At 48.7% G+C, this 23438-nt stretch overlaps 8 protein-coding genes across 8 annotated transcripts; 4 read left to right on the forward strand and 4 right to left on the reverse strand.

Moving 5' to 3' along the window:
• Positions 1 to 3320: 3320 nt before the first annotated feature.
• On the reverse strand, positions 3321 to 4418 carry FSUBG_10603 (alpha beta-hydrolase; the record flags this gene model as incomplete). Its single annotated transcript, XM_036675197.1, has 2 exons — positions 3321 to 3369; positions 3550 to 4418. The coding sequence occupies 2 exons, from the start codon at positions 4416 to 4418 to the stop codon at positions 3321 to 3323; spliced, it is 918 nt and encodes a 305-aa protein (XP_036533894.1).
• A 1229-nt stretch (positions 4419 to 5647) lies between these two features.
• On the forward strand, positions 5648 to 6859 carry FSUBG_10604 (uncharacterized protein; the record flags this gene model as incomplete). Its single annotated transcript, XM_036675198.1, has 2 exons — positions 5648 to 6000; positions 6136 to 6859. The coding sequence occupies 2 exons, from the start codon at positions 5648 to 5650 to the stop codon at positions 6857 to 6859; spliced, it is 1077 nt and encodes a 358-aa protein (XP_036533895.1).
• A 726-nt stretch (positions 6860 to 7585) lies between these two features.
• Positions 7586 to 9645, reverse strand: FSUBG_10605 (3-hydroxyacyl dehydrogenase; the record flags this gene model as incomplete). Its single annotated transcript, XM_036675199.1, has 3 exons — positions 7586 to 8690; positions 8816 to 9075; positions 9196 to 9645. The coding sequence occupies 3 exons, from the start codon at positions 9643 to 9645 to the stop codon at positions 7586 to 7588; spliced, it is 1815 nt and encodes a 604-aa protein (XP_036533896.1).
• Positions 9646 to 10756: 1111 nt separating this feature from the next.
• FSUBG_10606 (carboxypeptidase 2) lies at positions 10757 to 13925 on the reverse strand (the record flags this gene model as incomplete). The annotated part of the gene is made up of 5 exons (XM_036675200.1): positions 10757 to 11106; positions 11262 to 11416; positions 12210 to 13155; positions 13206 to 13631; positions 13682 to 13925. 5 exons carry the CDS (start codon positions 13923 to 13925, stop codon positions 10757 to 10759), a joined length of 2121 nt encoding a protein of 706 aa, XP_036533897.1.
• A 625-nt stretch (positions 13926 to 14550) lies between these two features.
• Positions 14551 to 15918, reverse strand: FSUBG_10607 (uncharacterized protein; the record flags this gene model as incomplete). Its single annotated transcript, XM_036675201.1, has 4 exons — positions 14551 to 15357; positions 15503 to 15559; positions 15617 to 15804; positions 15861 to 15918. 4 exons carry the CDS (start codon positions 15916 to 15918, stop codon positions 14551 to 14553), a joined length of 1110 nt encoding a protein of 369 aa, XP_036533898.1.
• A 1185-nt stretch (positions 15919 to 17103) lies between these two features.
• Positions 17104 to 17892, forward strand: FSUBG_10608 (uncharacterized protein; the record flags this gene model as incomplete). Its single annotated transcript, XM_036675202.1, has 1 exon — positions 17104 to 17892. The coding sequence occupies one exon, from the start codon at positions 17104 to 17106 to the stop codon at positions 17890 to 17892; it is 789 nt and encodes a 262-aa protein (XP_036533899.1).
• Positions 17893 to 19919: 2027 nt separating this feature from the next.
• Positions 19920 to 20715, forward strand: FSUBG_10609 (C6 transcription factor; the record flags this gene model as incomplete). The annotated part of the gene is made up of 2 exons (XM_036675203.1): positions 19920 to 20109; positions 20159 to 20715. 2 exons carry the CDS (start codon positions 19920 to 19922, stop codon positions 20713 to 20715), a joined length of 747 nt encoding a protein of 248 aa, XP_036533900.1.
• A 464-nt stretch (positions 20716 to 21179) lies between these two features.
• FSUBG_10610 (Rtm1p) lies at positions 21180 to 22105 on the forward strand (the record flags this gene model as incomplete). The annotated part of the gene is made up of 2 exons (XM_036675205.1): positions 21180 to 21369; positions 21429 to 22105. The coding sequence occupies 2 exons, from the start codon at positions 21180 to 21182 to the stop codon at positions 22103 to 22105; spliced, it is 867 nt and encodes a 288-aa protein (XP_036533901.1).
• Between the last annotated feature and the right edge of the window lie 1333 nt (positions 22106 to 23438).

The raw sequence follows: 23438 nt of genomic DNA on the forward strand, positions 1-23438 counted from the left end.
CTCTGTAGAACACAGAAGACCAGTTGCAACGGAATTCAATGCAGCTACCGAGATGAGAGCGACCTATCCTGAACCGGCTCGAGCTTGATTGTAAAGAATTAGATGTCGTAGATGAATGCTGATACGAAATAGCTATGAAGCATAGCGTCACTCAACGTATGTAGCAATTTATGATTAGCTACAGTAGGACACTGGAACTGTTATCCTGTGGAAATTATGTACATTCAAGCATTTCTTACAGAGAAGTTGACGCGTCTTGCCTTCGAGATCAACCGATTTCAACCGTTCGGTCATTTTGCGCTCTTATATGGCTGTGATACATATGAATAAACAACAGCCTGAGCTTGTGATACTTTCTTGCTAGACCTGGTATAGCAACTGTTTGTTTTGCAACGCCTTGCATATTACAGTAAGGTACTAAGGTGACCCTACTGCCGGCGACCGAGTGAGAGTTGATTCAAGCCCAAGTGACAGTTAGAAAGAACTTGCGTGATACCAAAATTCAATATGGTGATAACATCGTGAAAGCTTATGGGTAAAAGCTTATATCGGGGGAAAAAAATATCGTGTTGTCATTCATTATTTATCTGTGTTCGCAGCCTAAAGCTTAACCTTGTAGGCCGCAGTCATCCCATAGTTCAATATGGTGATAGGACTACGGAGTACTGTTCAGTGGTATCGGAAATCCTGGGGAGACTTTTCTCGGCACCGTTGCTCCGGAATCAGGTTCGCGGTAGTGTGGAGCGGATGGTCACACCTCAGCCAGCCACGTACTCATACAGAGACCAATAACAGCTAAAGGGACCACAGTCCGAGCTTGAGAACATAACAATGGCCCTGGTATCAGCACCCCAGAAGGAGCCAGCGAGTTCGTTATCTCAGGCCCATGCAGTAATGCAATTTACTAATGGTCGTATATTTTCCCACCCTTGAGGTCACCCATACAAGCATCAGCTGAGACTTACAAACTTTCATTCCTCTCAACATGACGTTGGAAAGCAACAGGCAGGTGACATTCATCCCGCGTTCCGGCGCGACATTATACATGCTTCGGATAGCAGTCATGGCCCACATCAAGCAAGCAGCCTATTGTGGGCATTGGCGGAGACTCTGCAGGAGGCAGTCTTCTAGCTGCACCCTTGATAGACTATCGCGTCATCTCCTTTTAACTCCCGACGATGTACTGACACATGCCGCCGAAAAGCCGAAAAGGATCAGCACGGCCATTATGACATTTAGGGTCTAGACTCTACGAGCGTGGATACGGAAGCTGGAAATGAGAAGGATTCCTTGTTCCTTGGCTGGGGAGTGCTGCACTAAGGTGTATACCGGACGCGTGGCAAAGGAAAACAGACCGAGTAGGGGGGATCAGCTGCCCCCGTTCCTCAACATGGCCAAACGCTGTTATGCTTACTCGTTGCTTGTTTTCCCTGTTAGACATGGTGCTGTTCGGAGTCCGTTTGCTCCTGTTATCTCTGATGATACTGCAGAGAGGTTGTCCCTGATCGCGAGCGACGGGGTCAATAGTAAAGGGACTCTAAACCATGTCATCCTGTTCTGAGCAACTCAAGCGAGTCCATCCCAAGCGGTTGCCCTGTTCAGCTCTACCTCCAACATTATGCATACGCTACCTGCGTCCATCCCGCCCAGGGCCTCTCCCTTGTTGACCACTATGACTTGGCTAATGATAACTTCTAGACTCTGTGCTTTGCCTCTCGAACCCCTGTGAGGGTCCTTTACCAAGTAGCAACAGGTGCGCCCTAAAAGATTCCTAACGGTGAAATGCTGTCGGCTAAAAGTATCAAGCTACTGCTGATAATCTTTTCTCGCCGAGATATTATAATTGTAGGCAGGAATTACAAGGAGCATGGCAAGGAATTTAAAACTTCTAGCGATGGCATTTCTAATGAAACAGACTAACTTAGCTATCCAGTCATCTTGTTAAAAGGGCTACGTTTATTATCACTTATGGTGATCCTATACTTTCTTATGACTAATTCTTACAGACTCTGGATTGTCAGGGAGAGATAAGGGCCATTACTAGCAATACAGGGTGCCGCGCTACTGAGGCCGACGCATGTGGCTACGTCTGGGGCTACACCATTGTCGATGAGATGACGACGCGTGGCAATCATTGTAGATTCCTCCCATGCCGTCTGTCTTATTGTAAATGAAGTCCAAACTATGGTCAATGCAAATATGACTCATAATTTAACTCTCTTGTACAGACAGGGCCCTGTTGCTGCCTCGAAAGCTGAACTGTAACCTGTTTCGAAGGTCGAGACCCATGCCAACGGTGAGCTCAGGCAAAGCTTTACTGCCGAACGTCTCATCCTTTCCATCCCGGCCTTGATTAAGACTCTTTTCGAGTGCCAAGCACTGCAGCCCGGCGATGTTATTCCACTGGAACTGTAAGTTAGCACGGTCTACCCATCGGATATTGGTTGCATCTTGGTTAACTGTTATGCAAAGCCCACTGGTGTTGGTGTTAGTAAGAACCCGCCCGTTTTTCCCCAATGCGGCGATGAAGTTTGTGTCTCTGCCATTGGACTAAGCACCAGTCAGGACGGCAGGAATTGTGAACCAAACAGTCCAGCGTTTTTTCAACTCGCCATTCCGCATTAACAACTTGGCCAAGACCCTTAATACTGTCGTTAGACTGGCCAAACTCAACGACAAGCAACTTAACTAGTAAAGGAAATGATCTGTAGGCAAACATATTCTCTTCTTGGGTCTGAGAGGCACACAAGATTACCCTTGATCTCCATTCTTTCCCTATTTGAGAAACTCCCTGATCTGGAGGGTCATGGCCTCAGCTAGACTCACTCCCTCAGCAAGCTGGGTATCGAATCGTTTGCGCAGGACATCCGATCCGTCTTCGATGCAGCCATTGATAGTTGCTGCTACCCTATCCGCCCATTTTCTTGGATGTTTGGCAGCCCTCAACTTCACGTTGAGTAACCCTAGCCTGGTTGGCAAGTTGGTCCATGTCCATGAAGTTCCCGGGGCCCCTCTGCTATTTTTATACAGGGAGGAAGCTCCGACCCCAAAGTCGAAGGGGAACACATAAGCTCAGTCGGCCCAAGGCCCCCCAGTATTACGGAAAGCCTCCTCCTACAACTCCTGGTCTCGCCGCTTGGGCGCCTTCTTTATATATCTACAAATATCCTTAATCCAAACCCTATAGTATAGTTGATTTAGCTTACGTTTTCCGGGAGGCTGACCTTAAAATTAATGAGAAGTTATAGCACGCTCAGGACGAGAGTTCGGCGATCCAGCGTGTGGATTTCCAGAGGGTGAACCCCTCATACCTGCACGAGTCAGGATGCCTTTGAGTTGCCGTCTTGGAGAGCATTGTAGTACTTAGATCTATTATTGATTCAAGGTTATCCACATGTAAAACTAAGGATGCTTAAATACTCCGTTGACTGCCTACCTCATGATTATAAATACTTTCTGATAAATTCTGCTATTACCTTTCGTGCTTCTGCGCCCTCTGGTGACGGCATAAGCGGCCATACATGAATCATCTTCTCTACCTCTACATACTTAAACCTCTCCAGCTCAACACTTCCCGCTTCCCAGGTATACATATCCGTGGATGTCGCGCCATTGCGAAACCGAGCGCTAAGACGTCTTGCGTCTGCGCAGAGCATGTCGTGCGTTCCAGAAAAGAGTAAGATTGGAGGCAAGTCTGCAACGTCTCCAAAGAGCGGGCTGACCCTGGGGTCCGAACGCGCCAAACCTCCACTCCAGGCATCCCCAACCACGTGTATACCGTCGGGGCTGAGCCACGGGTCGTCGGGTACCAACCTTTTCGTCTCGGAATGGCTCATGGTACAATCCAGCGCGGGCGAGATCAGAACAAGTGACCTGACCCGCGATATGAGATCCGATTTCACACGCACGAGATGCTGCGCAAGCAACATTGCCAAATTGCCTCCCGCCGAGTCACCGCCGATGCTCACAATGGGCTGCTTGATTTGGGTCATGATCTCGTGCAATCCTGCGACGACTTGCACAGCAGTGGCCGCAGGTCGAGGGATAAGAGGGTAGATAGGGACAAGCACGTCAAGCCCAGTGTCCCTAGCAATCTGCGCCACAAGCTTAAAATGCTGCGTCACGATTTCATTGACCCAGGCGCCGCCATGGCAGTACAGCATCGCAGGGCGGTTGTCCTCGTCTCCCACTTTGGGGGAGAATGGCGAGGATGAAATGCGGTACAGAGGCCAGTCGTTCACATCAACGCGCTGAATTTCGATGTCGGGACCGAGGGACTGAGGTGGTGCAAAGCTCTGTGGGCGGATGTATTGGGCTTGGATATGCGCACGCATATTGCTCGCGGTTAGGAACTGTGTCTGACTGCGGCGAATCCAGACGAGGTAGAACCGGAAAATGCGGGCAGCGAGTGAAACCATCTTGACGGAGCAGACTCTGTCGATGAATAAAGGTTGATGTTGGAGGCTGATGAAATCCTCTATTCTTAGAGAAGAATAGGAGCTGAGGTAGAAGGATTATAAACAAGTGCCCCCTGAGAGTCTCATTCTGTCTTGATGCCTACTCCTCATCCATATGACTTTGGGCGATGTCATTGTGTGGAAAACTCCGGCCACTCTAATGCAACCACCGAGGGGGGCCGAGGGCAGGCTAAGCTTAAAATTCAACAAGCGCGATCTCGCTTATACAGTATGCCCCCATATTTTGTGTCTAGGCCACAGCCGCAAGCAATCGATCTTGATGTTCTTGGTTAAGATCTTTAACTTTTCAGCTCCCATCTGTGTCCACTAAAGACAGGCCAAGCTGTACTATTCAATAATAGACGGTTATATAGTGAAATTTCTCTTATTGCCGAATATAAAGTTTAGGGTTAACCTTGTTTGTTGAACCAAGTTACTGTAAACCCATGTATAGCAACCATTTGTCTCAAGGGCTATTACGTTCCGGTATTAGCGTGCCAACCCGTGGCCAGTCACATGCCCATAACCCCGACTTCGGTTGATTTATGCTGACGTATCCTTCCCTGGTCTTGCTTGATAATGATAAACATACTTGGTTAACATTGGAACTTCATTCTCGCTGATCAGAACGTCGTAGTGGCAGTATGGCTACCGAGCCGAGATCCATCAGATCAGTGCCGCGGGTTATATCAGCCTGCGATACCTGTAGACGGCGCAAGCTAAAGTGCTCCGGCGAACAACCCTGTGAGCGTTGCTATGCGGGTAACGTCATGTAAGGCCATTACCCTGGTGATACCCCCTGACATCAACGGCCCTAATAAATTGTCCGATTATGGCTAATTCGCACTTTGCCCGATAGTTGTACCTATGGAAGCACGAGTGCCCGCATCAAACCTCTCGATTACATTCGTCATCTTGAGTCCAGGGTGGCAGACCTGGAGGCTCAATTGGCCGGCTTGGCTCCACGCAATAATGACCATGCGCGTACGTCCGTGGGTCTATCCGAGGCAACCCTACCAGCTAGTTCGAGCCAACCCCTCCCAGGAGCCGTAGACGCTATTGATACACTTATCGGACCCATGGATGACCTACTGTCTACCTTCGACGGGTCCGAAACCTATCACGGGGCATTCGCGAGCCTCAACGTCTTGCGGATCGTGAGAGATAGGTGCGACAGCCTTGCTAACATCATGGCTCCACTTTCATCTGGCCAGATGCTGGCTGAGGCCTTCTCCAAGGGGACTGCGCCTTTTCCCAGTGAACAGATGATGTCGCTCGCGCCTGATCTACCAGACTTGGTAGAGTGTCAGCGACTTTGCTACATCGCAATCGAGGAGGCTCTGCCATGCCACGAGTGTATTGACCGCGAGACCTTCTTTGCTCAACTCCTCAGAGTACATGATAAGCCGCGGGAAGAGCTTGATCCTAGTGATCGTGCCTTCCTGGCGCTGACATTTGCATTGCTTGGATTCGCCAAGCGTTATGGTGCAGATAATCAGAGCACAACGGAGGCACATTCAAACCGCGACGCTATACTACAGGGGTAGGAGAACCTTCATCCCTTATTACTATGGCTATAACCATGGTCGATTTTGCGTAGGGCAGTTGCTAACATGAATGATAGATGGGGATTTTATCAATCAAGCCTGAAAATGCTCCAACTGGACGACCTGTGCAGCCTGGACATCTTGAGAGCCATTATATACCAGGTTCTGTTCTTGGCATCAAGCTGCATGCTGTCTAAAGCCTACACGCGGCTCTCGATGGGAGTGGCCACGGCGCTACGTATAGGTTTGCATGTGTCGGGCCCGTCGTTAGGTCCAGGTCTTCAACTACCCGCTGAACATATGTTCCGGCGTCGGCAGGTCTTCTCGCTGCTCTATGCCATTGACACCTATATCGCCAGCACGTTGGGGGTCCCAAAGCTCTTCAACCAAGTAGACCCTGACCAGATCCTCCCCTTGAGGGACGAGAACCTCAAGGACCATGGCATTTCTTTTGCACGACAGAATCCACATACACCAGAGGCCGAAGCTCTCGTCAGTTGTCAGATCCTGGTGATTTTGGGAGAGATACACACGCGTCGAAACTCGTTCGGCAAGGGCATGGCGCGAAATAGTAACGGCAGGACGTACAAGCTGACGAGCCAGGACGTTGCTTCACTGAATGCGCAGCTTACTGAGTGGTATAATAGCCTGCCGCCCGTTGACCAAGTTCCTCCTGTGAAGCGGGCTCTGCATGCACAGCTGGCCATTCGTCACACTTATGCAGTAACACAGATGGCCCTTCACCGGCCATTCTTGCATCATCTGACACGCAAAGCGGGAGACCATGGCTTCTGCATGGAGGGATATGCATACGGCTCGCAGTGCATCACTGCCGCCATGCAAACCATATGGTGAGGACATCTTAATTTCTTTATTTCTTTTTCTCTTCTGACATATATCACCTGCGCCTATTCATATCCTGCCTTTTCCGTAGCCGCAATTGCAACTTTCTGTCTAACAAGCGTACGTCGTAGGCTACTCCAACGCATGGATGACCAAGGGCTCCTCCATGAGTCCATTTGGTATTACATCTCCTCCCTAGCATTTTCAGCTAGCTCTTTGATCTTCTTCGTGTTAGGTAGTGCGCATTCCACCACGGTGCGGGATGCCACGCAGGCAGCATTCAAGGCGCATGGCTTATTAAAAAAGCTCGGGAGGAAAAATGAGGCAGCACAGCGTTGTTTTGAGTCGATTGATTCCCTAATGGTTCAGGCAAATCTGGAAGTGCACGAACAGAGCCAAGAACCAGATAGCCTGATGAATACTTGATGTCACTTTGGGGAAAGGAATCAATACTTGCTCACGTTTGGCGCGCAATGCCTGTCTCTTGGGGATTCTGGGTTTGATATCTGGCCTCTGTGTAGAACGAGATTGGAAATACTTAGGAGTGTTGTTTGCAGTTGATACTTGTGGCTGAGAGATTAAATCAGCAGAGAGAACTTATTAGTTAGGAGTGAATACTAGATACACATTATACATAGCCAAATTTGTCTACTTTGATAATCCGAATCTCCCCTGGTTGACCAGTGCATCGCTGATACCCTATCCCCCCACAAATAGAAGAGATCCATGATACTTAACTCAGTCACGAACTATCGCAAGACCAGTATACGCATGTCCAGCGGACTCGTAAATCTTCTTCTTGGGGCCAGGGTAGGTCTTACACTGCCACAGCCTTCCCGCCAAGTCGGCGACATACATGCAATCGTGTTTCTTATCCAGTCGCAGACCAATCGCCTCCGCGAACCCTTGAGCAATGATCTGTCTTCCCAGCTTATTCTCAGCAGTCGGGGGCTGTCCAACTATTGTCTTCTTGTTGAGCGTGTTACCGAGTGGCATCTCTCCTCGATCAGTCCAATAGAGCACCCCGTTATCCTCATCGAACTCAAGGTCGATGGGTTCTGGTAAGTCTTTCGCAATTACTTGAATGTCCCCGCGCGACGATGCGTCGCTGCCTTCGGGTATGTCGATACTAGCAGAGAAGATCCTGCCGCCGTTGCCCTTGGAGGGCCCTTTCTGAGTCCAGAAGATCTTTCCCAACTTGTCGGACACGGTGATACCGACAGGCCAGTTGGTCTGGTCGGCGGCCAATTGAGGATCTTTAGAGAAATCCCCCGTCTGAACGAGAATCTCATGCCCTGTTCCGTCCAGGTTACATCGATGAATGCGGAGCCCTTCGCGGTCACAGAAGTAGATCTTCTTGCTTTTCTGGCTGATGTGCAGTTGCTTGGGAGTGTGGGCATGACCACGAGGGATGACGGTATGAATATCGCTGCCGTCTAACTTGGCGCTATAGACAGCCCCATCATTGGCAGGGGGGTAGCCCATGCAAGTCCAGTACATCCTGTTGCCATACACGTCGATACCATCTGGGACAGCCTGTCCAGAGACCAGCGCGTTTGGGCGGGCGTTTTTATTCTCAACTGAGAACTCCAGGATCTGGCCACTAGAGAGGTAAGTCTCGGGCGTCAGTTCCCCAGGGCTTGCACCTTGGTAGAAGTTGAGGACGAGGAGCTTGGTCTTCTCGCCAGACGGCGGCACAGGGTATAGTCCACCCTGATCGGATTTATTTCCAAGTTTTCCCTTGGCGATGTAATTCTCGTGCAGCCACTCCAGGGTTGTCTTGGGTAGGCCACGTTTCTCAACATAGTTCTCCTCGATGTGCTCGACGGTATCGAGGCCAACACTGTCTATACAATTCATGTCAGAACTTATGTACGAACAAGGATAGTAATAGGGATGGGGATCAGGTTACTAAGACGGATGTTAATGATTGATTTCTATACCAGGGATGGGGTGTATCAGACATACCCCATCATAGTGCAGGGGCCAGTTGGCGACTGGTACATATCCATCCAGACTTGGTCAATGGTCTGGGGATCAGCAACGCCTTCCGCGATGACCATTAGCACCTCACGCTTGATAGATGCCCAAATACGGTTGAAAATGAAGCCGGACGACTCTTTTTTGGCAGTGACGGGTTTTAGCCCGCACTTGGTCAACTCTTGCGAAAGGAAAGGGAAGAGGTTGCCAGCAGTGCTGCCAGATGTCATAAGTTCCACGATAAGGGCCTGTAAAAGTAGTAGAGTTTCATTTTAGCATGTAGACTTTATTCTCAAACCGTGGGTTCCTGTCAGACGATAGCGATGCGATGAATAATATTCGCAGGCTCTCAGCCACTATGGACGTACCTGGGGAGGCATCATGAAATGTGTGTTGAGCACGCGAGCCTTGGTGGATTCCTTGACCTTGCCCAAAAGCTCTCTTGACATAAAGGACGAGCTATTAGAGGCCAGGATACAATCCGACGGCGCCTGCTTCTCAAGGGCCAGGAATGTATCTTCCTTAAGCCTCAGAATCTCCGGCACAGCCTCAAAGACAAGCCAGGCGTCCTTGACAGCTGCACCGAAGTCTTCGGTCGCCTCCCATGATCCCTTTTCTCCATGGGATATGGTGAGATAGTCGGTGATGTTTGCGTCGATGTAGGCAATCGCATCTGTCCTCGACTTTTCAGATGGATCTCGGATGATGACGTGCCATCCGACGCTTGCAAAACAAGCAGCAATTCTACGTCCCAAGACACCACCGCCTAGAATGGCGATAGGTCGGGACGTGTAATCTTTTGGGCGTGACCAAGTCATTGTTGGTGGTACGTAGTGGCGTCAAGGAATCGTCGAAGGAAAGATATTTTCTGTCCAGAACCCTGGACCAGCAGCCAGGAGGTTTCTTGTTTAAACAATAAATGCCATTTTTAAAGACACCTCCTCTAACCATTGCGTCTCGTATTTCGTCATGGTTCTCAGAAGCTGCAAGTGAACAAACAACCAACCGCAATCGTCTTACCCCAGCCGAGGAATGTGGGGTCAGACAGTGGGGAATGTCACTTCAGTATCAGGAATACTACGATTTTAAAACTCTAGGTGAGTTAGCTTGAGGAATGGCTAGAGCGACATATTCAGCTGAAGTGTGATATGTGCCGGAAAGGGATGTTGAAAACCTGATTTCCTCTTACCAGGAACAGGAAGTTTATCACCATGACCTTGGCGCAGGCCTCGGAACACCTCGGCGATTGCATTAACGCCAGTTGATGCTGATCATATCCACCCACCGAGCCGGCGCTAAATGTTCCGAGAAAGATGTTCCGAGAAAGATTCCCTGATCCCAAGTTCTCCTTGCTGATATAGGAAGTGACCTTCGATGCATGCCCCAGGAAGAAGGTTTGGGGTAGTCAGAAGCTGGTGGCGGTATTGAGTTCATGAGTCAGAAGATTAACTACAGTAGTAGATAAACTTCTGGTGTAACCACAATCGGTAACCGTAATCGATAACTTTCCATGCCCAGGTCCCAGCTGAGACATCATGACGATTCTTTTTGCAGACGCCGGAAAGAGACTTGAGATGCTTGGCTCCGGCTAAGTATTCCCCTGGACCGAATCCCTAGCTCGTGTATGCGAATAGACGTAGGGAGCCAGTTTCTCGTCACTGAAGTAGCATCTCATGTCGAACAAATCTCGGTGATTCCCTCGCCCATGATCCTGAGCTTGACATTATGCCCGGTGATATTTTTCTGTATTGTGTTTGATCACCTCTCGCGTTTATATCAGGTTAGCCCAGGTGCTTGATTCGTAGGGGATGCGACATCATCCATCACCGACTACCCGTCTGAACCGTCCGCGAACCATGTAGTCTCCTTTCCAGAGTCTGGCAGTCACTCCAATTCGCCTCGACTGTTGCCAGGTCCAGTTTCCCAAAGTCAGAGGTCCATCGCATCGGACTCTGTGACTGAGCAATAGTTTTTCGTAGCTGATCGAGATGCCTCAGGTAGGGGCTGGCAACAATCTTCTGGAGGAACAAGGAGACAATGTCCGGTGTTTCGCAAGTCAGGCCTGGTAGCGAGGAATAGTTCGCGAGATAGAAGCACAGATCGTCGGCGATACTGGTCTTCGGAGGGCCCTTGTCTCACCGTGACTCCGATGTCCGAGGCGAAGAAATCAACACAAGCTACTTCTGCTGGTTGCTGACCGACTGGGAAAATGTGACCTCCACCAGCCGCCTCATTCCTTGTCACGACGTTTCTCAAGCCTGGGTCGCATATCACTATGCCTAAAATCTGTGTTTAGAACCAGTAAACTTGATTTCAATGGGAAGAGTCAGTACTCACTGGTCCAACCATCTTCTGATAACTTGTTCCAAACAAAGCATTTGCACTTTACAGTGCCAATACTATCAAGTTTACCATTGACTCGTGTCAGACTTACATACCTCCCCGTCTCTGAGCATCTGAGGGGAGCGTGTTTGATGAGGCTGCTCGGTAGAGTAACCAAGATGCGAGGTGACATGGAGAGATATTGTTGCAATGTGAGGCTCGAGGTCAGCACGCTGCAAGAGCCACCACTTGTGGATGAAGTGGTCACTGTTCGCTCGTAGTTGGTAAACAAAGAAGGATGCATTCGAAAGTGGTCCCCAAGAACTGTTGCAACGTCTCTGTTCATGTTCTCAAAAACATAAGCCGTTCGCCGAGGCTTATTTCCTTTCCTTTTTTGTGCCAAATATTTAGCCAGAGCGACCGGCCCTTGGAGGGGAAATACAAGGAGCTTATCAACTTGATCATTGTCGAACTCAATGGCCCGAATATTGACCAGGCGGGTTTCCCAGGAAATTCCACATCTAAGCGGTTTGGGGTCTGGTTGGAGCAGATATGGATCAGAAGCGCAAAGACCATTCACATGATCCTGATATGAACCATTCCATGCAATTCAAGATCGGTTCATTTAGATAGATACACGTATCAGAACAGAGCTTCAAGAAATTTGAAAGCCGAAGTTATTAAAGCCCAACAAGATCATTTAGTTAGAAATAATGTGATTTGCGGGGCCACAATGCATAACCTAGGCAGCAGCGCTAAAAAGTGTTCCTTTTTGTACTTTCAAGGGTTGTGGAGACCAAAAATGAAAATCCCAAAATGATGTGTCTGGTGATACGGAGAAAAGAAATACATTCTTCTACTTTTTATTAAGCACAGCCTTGAAGTTTGTTTATCGGTAGCTACTGCGTCTCCTGCCAAATGATATCATGGTCTGGCTCAATTGCTGTTGGCTGGGCAATGAGGACTTGAGACCGACCTTAGATCAATTCGGCGTCCGAAGTATGAACACGTATCTAATTAATGAAGTCAAGGCAGAATCTGCCATTATTTCGTTCATTACCGCGGGACTCTAAATACAGGATACTCCATCCCCGCTTCGACCGGAATGATATTGAACTTCACGTAACTGTCAATATTCTCCGGCTCCAGAGCGATAAACGCCAAAGCCGCATTCTGTTGCCTCGTGCTAACGTAATAGCTTCCGGCCGGCAGCACGACTTCTCGACGGGTCGAATTGGTGGTGACGGTATTGAGATACGTGCCTTCATATAGCTCAGGTTCAACAACTGAAGTCTCAATCCTCAAGGTTTCCAATGTCCGTCGAAACTCGTAGTTCATCCTTTCAACTTTCAGTCCCAGGATTTCGAGCCTCTCGGCAACATCGGACCAAGTCCGCGGGATCACATAAGCTTCGGGTCGGGGTCTGGTGAGATTGGCAATCGACGGGGTAGTCCGCTGGAAGTCGATTGGCACTTGCACAACACTCCCGTTACGAGTATCGACCATGGTAAATGTCCGATTCTCAGGAACATATGAATCGGTGATGACGATATCTTCATCACTGTTGATGAAATCCTCACGAGCGTTTTCCACGACAGACCTGACCTTGTCAGCATCATCCCTCGCCAACTCAAGAATGGTCTGGATTTTGATAAGAGCAGTCGCAACACGACGTTGAAAGTGCTGATTGGCGATACGAATACCGCGCATCTCGAGCAAGAATGAGATCGTCTGTGTCAGCCCGACTGCATTACGGCCAGTGCGTGCCTCGGTCACAGCTTCAGTGAAGCGAATACGCGATCCTTCTGTTCGGCTCGAAGGCCCAGTTACATATGGCTCCCACCGAAGGCCTTGGGACTCAAGTTTCCCCCCTACAGCTGGGATGAAGAAGTCGAGGAGCTGCTCGCGAATCTTGGGATGAATGTTGGGGTTGATGCCGCCGGACAGCAGAGAGTCGGCGCCGTGTTGGTAATGCCCCCCGTAGATTGTAGGCACAGTGAACTCGTCTACAACGACACGTTAGACACAAAATCAGTAGGCAATAATAGAAACTTACGCATGTCGAGAGCAATATGAGGGTTCCATTCACTGACGACTCGCTTGATATCCCTTGACTGACGACGCATAAGCTTTAGGTGTTCCCGATTAGGATCAAGATTTGAAGCCAACTGTCTCTGAAAATAGGCAACACCGTCGACGTTATATCGAGGAAGGATCTTGATGTCCATCTTCTCCAAGATCGACTTGGCCCACTCAGGTTCCGCATCCATCTTACCCAGGAACGCAAGGACAGACTCATCAGCAGCTGGCTCATTACCATGGATTGCAGCTTGGAGATAGATGCGAAGCTTGCCGCTACTCGAGTTGGTATTTGGCAGTGACAGAAAAACATATTGAATCGCACGGCCTTCTTCCGATTGAAAAGCCGCGGATTCATAGCTCATCCAGTCATGCTTCTGAGCAAGGTTGCGAATAAAGTAGTCTTGGTGACATTAGCAAGGATTTTGGAGGCATTGAGATTGGTGGTCTGACCGAGCTCAATATCATTAGTGGGACCTTCAGTGCCGTTTGAGAAGCGAGCAGGGATCTTCTCAGGGCTCAGAAAAGCAGGTGATCGGAGAGTGATGTTGACGTCGGGGAAGTTGGCTGAGACTAGGTCAGAGTCTTTGGTGGTAGGTGCCCAGTTCTCGCCATACTGGAGACCTTTCTGTATACCGCCTGACTGTCCTGCGACAACAGATACCAGGGCCGCGAAAGCAACAATTCGTTGAGCCATTTTGGAAAGGATCTTGGCAAATTAAAGGATCGTCAAAACCTCAGAGGTGATACGGTATGCTACTTCATGGGGGCACCAGCTTTTAAATACGACGCGTTGTGCTCCCATCGCATCGGTCTCGGTCATTCATCGGGACTTATTCTGAATCCGTTCGTCGCTTGAGGTCGATCGTCACATTGCAGTCAAGTATCGTAACATCAAGTAGGATTTCATTATCAATTACCTCCGCATTCTAACCAAGTTGATACGATGGAGTGAATGACGAACTGAGGGGTATGCTTGGCATCGATGATACTCTGGAGCTGGGGATGATGAGCATGTAGAATTGCCGGATAAGGTAGGTCGATAGATAAGCTTAAGTAAAACTCCGCAATAACCCGATTTTAGTACAAAGTTTATCATGCTTCGCTTGAGACTCGGAATTTTCTTTGAGGGGGCTGGTGCCTGCATTGGAGTCCACCCGGTGTAATTGCGAGCTAGAATATGCAGATGAATGGCGCGAGATTTTAGGGAATCTTTCTTGTAATATGGTCCGACGCATTCTCTTATAGCTATATGAAAACTACTCTTGGAGGAGGTAATCCACAGTGAGGTTTGCTCAATCTAGAAGCTATCGCTACTGAACCTACTCCTTGTCTCCCGCAGCTTTACCATTAGTGGGATCCTCTTGAGGAGGCACCTCGACGAGAACCTCGCCAGGCTCTTCATCAGCCCCAGCTTCCTTATCATACTTCGCCTCATCAACACGAAGCACTTCATGCGCCAGCTGAAAGTAAGACTTAACCTCTCCTGAAACCTTCTTCTTCTGCTGCTCCTTCGCCCCAAGCTTCTTAGCCTCAGCCAGAGCCTCAGCAGGCTCCATATTCCAGAAGGCTTCATGGGTAAGCGCCCGGATCTCAGCCGAGTTCTTGCGCACGTCTTCCTCAAACAACTCTGGGGTTCTGACTGACGGTGCCCACAGGCTCAGCTCGTACATGAGCCGATCAGGGTTGACGACGGCTGTCCACCCGAGGCTAAATGCGATGGAGAGAAGAGGTCCAACGCCGGGTGCAAAGCCTAGACCGAAGGCAACGGCGTTCTTGAAGAAATCCTCGAACCAACTTCCCTTCTCACCCTTGCCCCACTCAATGTCCAGGCCACTGTGCGCTCGTCCAATGGTAATCCAGCTAAAGTCGTACGCATCACGGTAGGAGTCGGTAACAGACACAGTTCTGATAGTATCACGATGGACAAGCTTGATGAACTTGGCTTCGTAAGGGTTTACCTTGCGGAACTGACGAGGGCAGCTCAGAAGTTCCGTCAGACCCGTGATGTCGAAGCCGATGGTATGTTCGCGCCAGATACCGAGGCCACTGGCAGTGGTTGTCTCGTGGCCTAAGAAAGACGAGCCTCCGCGCCAGATACTCACGGTTCTGTTCTGTGTGAAAGATACCTGTAGCCATTTGCTGAGGTTAGGATGGTCTTTGCTAGCAGACATGGCTACAGGAATGTAAATGGCTCGGATGCGAGCAAGCATCCATGACAAACCTTAGTATCGTTCGTATTGAAGAAGAACATCCTCTAATTATAAAACTTACATCGATCCAAACCCATCGTTCTTCCTTGGTCGGCATCGGCATTGTCATGAACCAAGCCTAAAGGCATCTCCATCAGCATGTCCCCTAAGACGCAACATTAGGGCAAATCCTTACCTCAGCAGCATCTCCTTTCTCATGGTTCTTGAACCGGTTACCATTAGTGCAAAGATTATGCTCAAGGCGTCTTCTGATATCTGACTCGCGAGGACCGTAGCTAAAGGGCAACTGTTTCCAGTTTCCGTAGTGGGTGTTCCAACTACTACCAGTGACGATGGCGTAAGGTGAGCGCTGATGATAGTGACCTGTCCAGGAGTTTGCGTTCTTGGAACCGTGGTCAGCCTCGACGTTTCAGATATACTCAACCATGAGGTGGGAGTAGAAGTGGGCGGGGTTATCTCTGTAGTGAGCGGGATCATCGTTGCGCAGGACGCTACGCATGAAGAAGATTCCCCCCTCGGGGTATGGCATGCACATGATGACTGAATGTTCTAGAAGCCGAAAGAGATAAGTTGAAGAAGAATTTAGTTGCGGATAGTACAAGAATCAGTGCTTCGTGGGAAGAAAACCTTCTTATATAAGAAGAGCAGTTGTGGAGCGTGTGCAAGACCATGATGCGACCCAGCCTGTACCAACAGGATATAGATCCCACTCAACTTGAATTAGTCGGCGCAAATGCATGAGATCGAGCGAATAAGCTAAAGGAGAAGGTCTCGGATCCTGGCCACCCGAAACATTTTACCTGAAACCTGCATCCATGCAATGCAACCCAATCGTTATCTTCCGACTCGAATCGGCGAAGGTGATAGCGATCGTGGCCATTTGAATGAGAATCAGTGAGACCGTCTTGAGATATTTACCAGCTTCCTGAGCTTTTCTATTACAATATTTGTCTATACCATAACCCTGTCTCAAGGTGATAAAGAAGAAATTTAGTTAGATCGGCAAGCACCTTTACTGCTTAGATGTGAAGCCCAGCTTTCAGCGAGCGGTCAGTTCGTACCAATCTCCTGATGCTTTGCTATGATGATAGAGCTGTAAGGGGACAGGCTTCAGCGATATTTTAAAGATATCTGTTGCAGCACACTACAGAGCAGCGAGACCCTGAAATATGACAGAGAGGAACCTGAAGCGCTTTGAATCAACCGTTACCAGAGTCATCTGCTACGAGCTAAATATAGGAGTAGCCTAATTGGACTAGAGCATGTCTAGAAGATAAGAGGGCTGTACTGATTAGGGATGGCCGAATTCAATCAATTATACAAGCCAAAATCAAGCTTAAAAGCCTAAGGGCGAGGTGGAACACGATCCTTGTAAACTAGGCTAGCTGCTGTTAAGTCACCATCAAATCCAGTCTCTTGCTTTTTTCCCACTTGTACCCGAAAAGGCCCCGCACTACCCGTTCGGGCTGTATTGGTGGTTGATCAATTTGGTTCCATAGGCTTGAAGCTATTGCTAAAGCCTTGGCCAACGTCATAAGTATGCCTCGACAGGCTAAACTCGTTGGGGGCCATTTTCTAATGTAGGCATATTATAAGTTTAAGGCTTGATGCCATTAAGGCAGAAGGAGGATTCGGTAAAAGCGACCCTTCCAAGCCATAATCATGAAGGCACTCGCAGCAATCCTCCTCTTTGTCTTTCCATCCATCGCTGTCTCGCTCACCAAGCGCGACTGCGAACGCTTCGAGCTGACCGCTCCTGGACCCGAGGGATGGACCAAAATGGGCCAACCACTCCGCGTTTCCGAAGTCGTAAACTGCACCGCGCAAAGGGCCAAAGAAAATGGCGACGGCAAAGGAAACTGCAACATCCAACACTATAAAATGGGGATCATCGCCAACGCAACTGTCAACAGCACTGACGGCGCAACTTTTCAAGCACCATCTCCAGCAAGCCTCAACACTTCCATAACAAACAAAAAGGCCATTATCGAAGCTCTTAAACACCGTATAAGCCCGCTGCAGAGCGTCAACTTGGAAAGACTCGTCGTGATACCCTTTACTGCACCTTTTAATACCACGCCAAACGGAACTTATGGGTATTGGACATTTACGCCTGCGATACAGTGCTGGCGGGGACATCCCAGAGACTGTGATGGTGGTGTGGAGGACGACTTGGACGGTTATTCGGCTGTGGTTTGCGGCTTTAGGCTTAACAGAAATTCGGGAGATAACAATGGCACCGCGTATGAAGGCAATGTTACTTTCGTGGAGAGCGACGAGGAAGATGCTCCTGAAAAGTCCGAGAGCAAGCCATGGCCAGAACTTAACAGGGCTCGTGAAATCGCCAGGGAATGGGATGTAGCTGATACAGACTCTGGGGCCACTAGATATCACGGGATATCGACGGCTGCCATTTGGTCATTTCTTGCTTGTCTTCTTGTATTTATCTAGCTCGGAATATTTTATCAGCATTGCACACAAGTCTTGTATCATTGCAACTCATTTATCCTTGTTTACAAGAACAATATGTCACTGCATGTGAATACTTCTCAAACCTTACGTCGCCTGAGGGAATAGTTTGCCAGTTACCATACAGTGGCCTAATACTTGGATTCTTGGTACATATTATACTGTAGAAGAGGGTAGATGGGAATTCCAATAGCTATAACAATTACTCAGACCAACAGGAAAGCAAGAATCAAGATAAATTAACGAAAAGGTATAAAACTCCTAATATTTTAACTTACTACATTAGAGTAATGGGATTATTGGTTATCTGACATTGCTGATCAGTGTGGTTTCATAGGCCTTTGGACAGTCGCGCCGCCTTGGCCAACGTCATTGAAGCCGTTGAAGAATTGGGGGCCATTTTCGAGACCAAGGCAGCAACACAAAATCAAAGGATTTGATTCAACACTCAAGAAGGTACCAAATCAATGTAATACACAATGACAAGAATAAAGTTTACGATATTCTTCCTCGTATTCCGTATTCTTCCCAACCGCATCCCCATCGCTATCGAAGCGCAACTGCCATAATTTCAAGCTAGAATCACCAAGTGACTTCTCGAAGCAGTGCGAGATGTAGCAGATTCTAAAACGATGAAGTATGTTAGCTTGCAGCGACTTGAAGTCATACCATACTCGAACTCATATTGGGTCATACCTAAGGCAAGCTCGTATACTAGACCTAGACGCCTGACATGAACTATTGGTCCGGGGCTCTAGATGACTGTGGTAATGGTGATGATCTGAATGATACTGATGTGGTGATATGTGGGCTCAGGATAGTACCGTGGCAAGGTTGGGTTTGTGGAGCATAATGATTTTTAGGAGTGAACCTCGTGTTAAGCCTTAGCCAAATTATGGAAAGGCCGTTGATATAGCTGAGCAATGGAAGAAGAATAACGTAGATGTAGATGACTCGTTGGCCACAAACTCTCACACTATTATCCCCATAACCACGCAGACCTCCGTTGTATCTCTGTCTCTGGCCATCCTGTTACTTAGGCCTACTGCGAACCTGTCTTCATGAGGTTGCGGGCGTGAGAGACCGTTCGTCCGTCCACCGAATACTATTGTTATATCCCGTAATTAGCAAAATCGTCGCCCGTCAAGTTGCGCCAGCGATTGTCGAGCAAAAACAGAATAACTTTTTTACTTACCGGAGCCTTGGAAAACCATTGCTTGCATCCGAGACGCTTCACTTACCCTACGGTGAGCAATCAGTCTGTGGACGTGACATACAGGCTAAAGTCAATTCTCGACTCGCATAGCGGAACGAAAACGAAGTTAAACGAGCTGGCCACAGGGGAACTTTTGTGCTATTCCCGGAAACACCCATAATGGCCCACACAAGTCTCTGGCTGCAGCCAATTAGATGATATGGTTGGTTCCAAAGGATGCCTGGGGTTACTCGACTGGTCCCTTTTATTTCAGTCACCGTCGGTTTTCTCTTTCTCGTTCTCGTTTTCCATCCCGAGTTTTTTACAAGCGTTCCATCTCGATTGCAAATATTGGTGTCTGTCATGTCGAGCAACACGCCAACAGCGTTGCCATCCGGAGCCTCGGAGCATCGAGGTTCCAAGACGAAACGAGGGCACAGAAAATCGAGAAAGGGATGTCAGACATGTAAGCTAAGGCGCATCAAAGTGAGTCTCAACCCAGCTCATCCCTCGCCCCCTCTTGCATTCAAGGTTCTTATTTGAATACCTTTAGTGTGGAGAAGAGAAACCGATCTGCGCTCACTGTGAGCGACGAGGTGAAGAATGCCACTATATTGTTCCATTTCATACCAGGAACTACACCACACCCGTCACCTCGCCGCCGTCTGCAACGACGCTAAGCCTTGGCTTGTTAGACTTGGAGCTCATGCATAATTTCTGCACGTCGACTTATGCAACGTTGAGCAACGATGTGGCAGTCCGCGATCTCTGGAGAATCCGCATCGTCAGACTTTGTTTGAAATGTGATTATGCCATGCTGGCAGTCTTATCTGTCTCAGCACTCCACCTCAGCCACTTCTCAACAGAACGAAAGGAATTTCTCCGCGAAAGGGCTATTGTGTATCACAATCAGGCACTTAGCATCGCGGCTCCTTTTATCGACGCCTACGACAACACAAACGCTCAAGAGCTGTTTGCCTTCTCGATCTTGACTATTTATTACTGTAAGTACCCCACGCATTCTCATTGTGATGCCTGCTCTAAGTGATGCAGCATTCGCACAGACCCCAGAGAAGGAAGACGGACCGTATCCTCCTTGGGTGGTTTTAATCAACGGGTGCGCAAGCTTTGCCTCGTTGGGTGACAGCGCTCTCACCCTCGGCCCCTTCTCAGTCCTTCTCTCCAATGCCCGCAGACGTTTTAAAATCAGGGAGCGTGTCTTCAAAATCGACTATGTGCAACAGCTCAAGGTATTCATCGATGAGACGGTCACAGATCCAGCACAGTGCTCTATCTACCAAGATGCGCTTTCCGCATTGAACCAGACGTATGGTGTTTTCTATGAGACGGATGGTGATAAAGACTTGGTCGATATCTTTTCTTGGACGGTGCCAGCTAAAGCTTTCTTTGAGTTCGTGGCGGATGAAGAACCCGAAGCCCTTGTTGTCCTTTCTTACTTCTGCGTCTTGTTACACAAACTGCCCAGTCAGTGGTGGCTGAGCGGCTGGGTCAATCATATTATGATGCGGATATATGGTTCTGTTGGAGAGAAGTATCTGCCCTATTTAGTATGGCCGATGGAGGAGATTGGTTGGTTGCCAAAGAATTGAAATTTGTTCATGTTTGCAGATGCTCAAGATGCCTCGCTAAGCCCAAGCGGACGAGGTGACGAATCATGATCTGTGCATGCCTCCCCACGCTGACTGCAGGCTTCCCCTTCAGGGTCCCTGGTCTCGTTTTTCGTTCTCGCTACCCACTCTCGGTTTCCAAACGACGTGACGGGATCAGTATCGGTCTCCACAAGCCGCAGCTGATAAGCGACGACGTAGAAGCGCATCCAGGTCTTTGGTTCGCATAGAACCCGAAATGCCAAAATTGCCAAACGTAACAGCCCTTATACCGATATGAAGGCTGAGCCGGGATGTTCTCCCCGAAGCGACCAACAACATTCTATTTCGCATTTCCAGCCATGGAATGTCAATCCTATCTTGTACATAAAAGCTATTCTCTCCTTCGCTCAAAGAATCCTGAACATTGACCTTGGAGCTGCTTTCAATTGAATTCACCAGCAAATATGGACATCTTCCCAAGAACCGATACTCCTGACGGTAGCAAGCCGGACTTCAAGCTGTTCAGGTATACTCCATCATTACCTGCAGCCATCATCGCGGCTGTCATTTTTGCGATTCTTTCCTGCCTTCATACCTGGCGCCTCGGAAAAGCCCGAGCCTGGTACTTTATCCCGTTTGCAGTGGGCGGTGCTTGTACGTGTCCACAACTTACGCACGCGCAATGGTGAAGCCTTCTAACTTGTCACTTACAGTTGAAACCATTGGTTACGCTGCTCGAACCGTATCTCACAAGAATCAGGAGTCTGTACCTGCCTTCAGTCTCCAAGCGATCCTTATCCTCGTTGCGCCCGCCCTCTTCGCCGCCTCGATCTACATGATCCTCGGCCGAATCATCATCTCCCTCCGAGCTCAACATCTCTCGTTGATTCCCGTTCGATGGTTAACAAAGGTCTTTATCTGTGGTGACATCTTATCCTTCTCGCTACAAGGAGCTGGAGGCGGTATTCAAGCGTCCCGCACCATTGAGGGATATAATCGAGGTGAGAAGATTATCCTCGCTGGTTTGTTTGTTCAGATCGTGGTCTTTGGATTCTTTGTTATCACTTCGGGGCTATTCCACATGAAGTGTCTCAAGAACCCAACATCGGTCGCCCGAGAGAATGCCTTCCCGTGGAAGCTTGACCTTAAGGTCTTGTATACCGTCAGCACTATTATTTTGGTTCGAAGCATCTTTCGCGTAGTCGAGTATCTTCAGGGTAACGCCGGATTCTTGGTGTCTCATGAAATCTTTCTCTACATTTTCGACGCAGTTCTTATGGCAATTGTAATGGTTGTATTTCTCATTTGGTATGTTGACCACCTTCAATACAAGGACGGCAGCCAATACATTCTCGAACCATGTGTTGCTGAGGAGACAAACTCATCTTGATTGGGGTGATAATAATTCGTCTTGTGTTGGATCACTATCTTGGAGCGGTGGTATTGCGCGGGATATAGTGGTATATTATCAATATATTATTAGTTTATCGTTAAGTATAATATCTCAATCAACGGTGATACATAGCCCTAAGCTGTGCACAATTAATCTTCCATCACCTAACGGTAAATACAACTATGAATTTAACATGTCACTTGCCATATCCGGAGTTCAATCAAGGGTAGGATGTAGATTAATAGAAAAGCTAACGTCTCGAGGTTCTTTCATTACGGCACGGAGTTAGCGTATCACGCTGCTTAAGACCTTGTCTATTTAACAGAAATGCTTTCTACTCCTCTCAATCAAATGCCATTTCTGACTGCTATACACCCTCAGCTTGGCAGTCAGCTGACTAGGGCGCTCAATTACGAGCAACACCATAGCGAGGAACATCAAAACGTTGTCGAAGATGTTAAGGTAAGCTTCGTGTGAAATGAGATAGCCCGCATTGCTTTTTACATATTCGATCAGCCGCTAGACTTAACAACAATGACCAGACCAGACACAGGGTATAGCGTAGAGCTACTACACAAAGGAGTACGACGATCAATAAGTAATAATAAAAGTGGAAATACTAGTCTGGCGGATACATTTCACTAGAGACACAGCCTCAGTCTTGCATTCTGTGACCCAGCCTTTCCCAACTACTGCTCATATGCTCATTGTATTCTCCTTCGGATTTCCCCCGGTGGTGTTAGATTTCGTGTTTGGCTTGACGTCCCATAATGCCCAGCTCTCAGTGGGCTTGGGTCTCTTCCTCTTGGCCCACCAGGCTGTCGGGCATGACCCGTTGGAATCACTGACGGGCCTACATTCGGGCTGGGACCTCTAAGTGGTGGTAATGTCCCCGGTTGTCGTTGGGTACCAGAAAGCTGACCTCGAGGTCCCAAACGGCTGGGGCTCACACCTCGTCTGGTATTCGATGTTGACGGATAGCTGAGGGGAAAGGTGGACGCGCTTGACATAGTGTTAGCTCCTAGAGGTGGCGTTGACATCCGGCGCGGCGTCGAGCTTTGATATGCATTCGCATTTGTGTTTGGGCTGCTTGCTCGCCGAGCATGAGTTTGCTGCGGATAGCCAAGAGAGGTCCCAGACATTGGTATGCCTGAGCCCGAGCCTACCGGAGCTCTCTGTTGGTTATATTGGTTGAAACTTCGTTCCTGTAACTGCGCCGCCATAGGCCCGACATTGGGCGGTGCTCCTCCAGTGAGATATCGATTCTCTGGTGGGCCTTGTTGACCATACCCAGCATACGACCGGCTCTGAGAGTTACCTGGAGGAAAAC

The sequence above is a fragment of the Fusarium subglutinans genome (assembly GCF_013396075.1).
Source record: "Fusarium subglutinans strain NRRL 66333 chromosome Unknown NRRL66333_c0000186, whole genome shotgun sequence".
In the NCBI taxonomy this organism is placed as follows: Eukaryota; Fungi; Ascomycota; class Sordariomycetes; order Hypocreales; family Nectriaceae; genus Fusarium; species Fusarium subglutinans.